The following is a 4,209-nucleotide window of genomic DNA, read 5'->3' as shown; positions in this document are numbered from 1 at the left end:
TGCTGGGAAGCTGAACGTGATTGACAACACACTTGCTGATTCACATGAATCCTTCAACGCAAAATATGGGAAAACACCTTCTTTGTTGGTACGTACATTAATTCGCTGACAAGGTACATTATCTGAGTCAGCCATGGTGTTATATTTGGTACAGATTCAGAGTATATGCTATTGTTGTTGCCTACGGTAATTGCACAATTGTATAGTTTTTATGGTTGAGAACTACAATTTAATGTAATTGAAATTATGCAGAGGAAGTACCTTGCTGATGCACTCATGAAATTCAGAAGACCCAAGCTAGCGGGTATGATTCGCAAATGTTCAACGCATCTACTCAGTATGCTATGGAGAGGCATTTTCAACAGGGTGGGCTGTGGTGTGTACCTGATGCGCCATATGGAAACCTTTTTCGGAGATAAGGACAAAGATTGGGACTGCGGGTTCACGGCAAGGGGAAACAAAAATGTGGAAATGTTAAGGATTAAGTTCAACACGGCCTTACTCACGTTTGAGCATAATATCAGAGAAAAGGTGAATAAAATTGCAGCAGATCGGCACTGGAAAGAGAAGCCTGCAAAGTTCAGTTTCGAAAAGTTTGTTCAAAATTATGGTTTGGAGTGAGTGATGCGTCTGTCTGAATTATTTTGTGCGACACAAAGTATGTTATGCAGTTGTTTAAAACAGTTTTTGCCTTTTGTACGTTTGCTATTTCGGAGTGCTGTGTTAGGGACATACATTATTTATGAACTATGTTAAACATCTTTTGTTAAGCCCTACTCTATTACATTATTGGAGATTTGGGGGTACTATCATTATGGTTTTTATATATATGTGTTGACCATGAAAAAGGAAGAATTGTAAGACTGAGGAAAAGCCTAATGTACACATTACTATGCAAGAAAGTTTTGTTGCAATTAAACACATTGGTTATACTAATGTTAGTGACCAATGATGCAAAGTGTTTTAGATGAATGTAAACTTCGTTCATGAGGAAAGTTGTTTTAATGCACTGAAGCACTTTTAGTTGTGTTTATTCCATCCACAATAATAGCTTGTTGGAATTGAAATTTGTGAAGTAATAAATTGGTAAAATAATCAGTTGAATCTGGGACCGCGAAGTATAATGTAAAAATCACAACAATCGAATATAAAATTTCGGTACGAAGCATAAATAGGAAACAACGATTAAACTATTTGAGAAATTAAAATCAACATATAAGGCTGGAACGAATACCAAATATCCAATATAGTTACATTATTTGACAAAATATGGACATTACTGATTCATCAATTATACTTCTACCGAATTCCACTATGTTATATCATGTACCAGCTAAGTAGTTTATAATAACATGAAGAATGTAGCGGCACCGGAATTAATGTAATACGTCCAACAAAAAACCGTGAAAAAATGTAGCATTTAACTTACAATAATGTAATACGAAAAAAAGGTTTACTGCAAAACATAAATACGACAGTTCAAACAAAACATAATTCTGGATCGACTTCATGAACATACATTAAGCATTTCTCCTTGCCCTTACCATTCGCGTTTTCTGGGCAATTCCGGGAATCGTGATGGCCCATCTCTAGGCAATTCATACATCTCCTCAAAGGTCTGTTGTACTCCTTTATAGCCTTCTCCCTCTTTGAAATTATAAGCTTGCTATTTGTACTACAAGACCCCTTTGTTTGGATAACGTCAGGAGGGTGAACTTCAACAACTTCTAGTCTGACCATTCCATAAAACTCTTCAACCATCCTTCTTTTTTCAACTGCAGATATAGGTGGAGAATAAGTGTCTATACTACTCTTCAGATCTCTCATACCACCAACAAAAGCGCGCAATGTATCCATATTTGACTGGTAACTAGCAAGGCAACTGAAAAAAATAGAGGTCAATTCATTTGATAAAATCAATTTCTCATATTGGGCATCAGTGTTTTGAAACACATCAGCCGTGTATCCATGTAAAGCCTTTGCCAATGTCGTCTTCATCCACCTGCTTTCAGAGTACTTATCTGGAATGACTTTCAATTCGTTGTTCTTGAATAGGTAAAATATGTGGCAGCACAAAAACCCTTGCCTGCCAAACAACTTGCACTCGCACACATAAGATTGGTCCGTCTTGTCATGCGTCACAACAAATGTGTTTCGGTGGCTGTCACCTACTTTATATCAATCAGTCACACCTTCGGATAACATACCAACAATCCGACATCTGTTGCAACCCTCCACAATTTCTTCCTGCACTCTCCTGAACATAGAGTCGGTAAACAATGTGGATGCATGCTTTTCGAAAGGCTGGTCAGTGGCCAAAATTGGCACAATAGTAGAATCTGCATAGTCCAGCTTTGCATTAGAATTACATTGAGATTCCAACGCATTATTGAAACTCAAATAGAATTCAGCAAGATTTAACCGAGGCTTAAGAAAGATTTTGTAAAAACTGTTTTCAGACTCGGAAACAGATGTGGTCCTAATCATCGATCCCAGCGGAAAATCCCGAAAATAAGCAGGTATCCAATACTTCCTATGCCGATACATTGTTTTGAACCAACCCACATTTTCTAGACCATATTCTACAATAATTGCATCCCACATTTCTTCAAACTCCTCCGGTTCGTGTAATTCGGACCACACACAAGCATGGAAATCCTTCTTGAAATGTTCATCTGTGAGGAGCCTCTTCGGAGCTTTGACCGAAAGCTTGTGCATTATATGCCACATGCACCACCGATGTCTAGTGCCAACTAGAATTTCCTCAATAGCTGACCGCATGCCCAAATCTTGGTCTATGACTATCATTTTGGGTGCGACACCCATGCACTCAATAAAATGTTTAAACAACCAAGCAAATGCACCTGTCTTCTCATTCGAAACTAGACCAGCAGCGAATGTAACAGGTCTCCCATGATTATCCTTACCAGTAAATGGACAAAAAATCATACAGTACCTGATATGTCCAACCAGCAAAAATAATGTAAAAAAAACTATACATATTGTACAACCGTAAGGAGAGCATATTGTTTAATTATAATGTAACTAATATTGAATATAATGTAACAATTCAAAATCAACAGAATGAAGTACATGTTGGTGTTATAAGTCGAGTCGAAAGCAACGATGTCACCAAACATGTGGTAATTCCTTTTCAAGACACCATCGCACCAAAATAAGGCTACCAACTGATTTTCACTATTAACTTCATAGTGATATGTAAATGCATCAGATAGTTCCTTCTTCCTACGCATCTCGTCCAACACCATCTGAACATCATAATCTTGAGCTTAAGCTTTAATGTCTCGAGATGCAATGCGTATATCCCCAACGGTGCACCCCACCATTTGGTAGCCTCCCAATACCTCTTTCATGAATTTGAAAGTCAACGTGGGGCCGATATTAGCCCTTGAACAATCAAGAATGAATTTCTCATGCACTTCAGTCAACTTTCGATTTATAGTCATGAATGGCTTATGTTGCACCTCCACCATGGTATGGTTATGTGCCTCTACAAACTTATGAATCTTATATCTGGGACGTCCGCCTTTGGAGAAATAACGAAGTGATATCTTCGTTGGGCAGCAACACCGGTTGGATAAACGTCTCCTTTTCAGCGTGAAACCATGTCTGGCGTTCACCATATCCTCCTCCTCTGTCCTCTTCTTACCTTGACGCGTACATACAATATACTGCCAAATAGTAACACCTTCTACTTTTTTTACTCCTTGTTTGCGCGTGTCAAAACCAACTGCTCGAGCATACACATCGTAAAAAGCAATTGCAAAATCAAGTGATTGGAAACACTGACCCACAACAGGTTTTAGTTCTGCTGAACATTAAGGCACAACATTAACTGCATGATTCGAAAATATGAATTGATCAGACGATTAATAGAATACATTAAACACATGTTGGCATACATTACAAAAACAGCTTAAAACATTCAACTCAAATTCACACATATGATCACTAAAATTAAACAGCGACATACCTTCTTCCATCGTCGTTTTACTATGAGAAAACAATCGATATCAGAACATGTAGGTAGATACAAAAATGGTTGCAACTCCTATTACGCTGAGTTTATGAAGAGTTTATGAAGATAAATGATAAAATGAGATTGCGCGACTTTTCTGAAAATTAATGATAATATGAAGATGCGTGATTTTGTGTAGATAGAGATCAGAATAATGGTAGAAAATCAAA

General features: G+C 37.6%; 1 protein-coding gene across 1 annotated transcript; it reads right to left on the bottom strand.

Moving 5' to 3' along the window:
• Positions 1 to 1,479: 1,479 nt before the first annotated feature.
• On the bottom strand, positions 1,480 to 4,004 carry LOC125220279 (protein FAR1-RELATED SEQUENCE 5-like). The gene is made up of 5 exons (XM_048122436.1): positions 3,995 to 4,004; positions 3,366 to 3,832; positions 3,094 to 3,269; positions 2,208 to 2,956; positions 1,480 to 2,021 (listed from the first exon to the last, which is right to left on the bottom strand). Exons 1-5 carry the CDS (start codon positions 4,002 to 4,004, stop codon positions 1,480 to 1,482), a joined length of 1,944 nt encoding a protein of 647 aa, XP_047978393.1.
• Positions 4,005 to 4,209: the final 205 nt, after the last annotated feature.

This window comes from Salvia hispanica, chromosome 4 (genome assembly GCF_023119035.1).
Source record: "Salvia hispanica cultivar TCC Black 2014 chromosome 4, UniMelb_Shisp_WGS_1.0, whole genome shotgun sequence".
Lineage (NCBI taxonomy): Eukaryota > Viridiplantae > Streptophyta > Magnoliopsida > Lamiales > Lamiaceae > Salvia > Salvia hispanica.
Note: the sequence above shows the minus strand (reverse complement) of the source record. Positions and strands in the feature narration are given on the sequence as shown.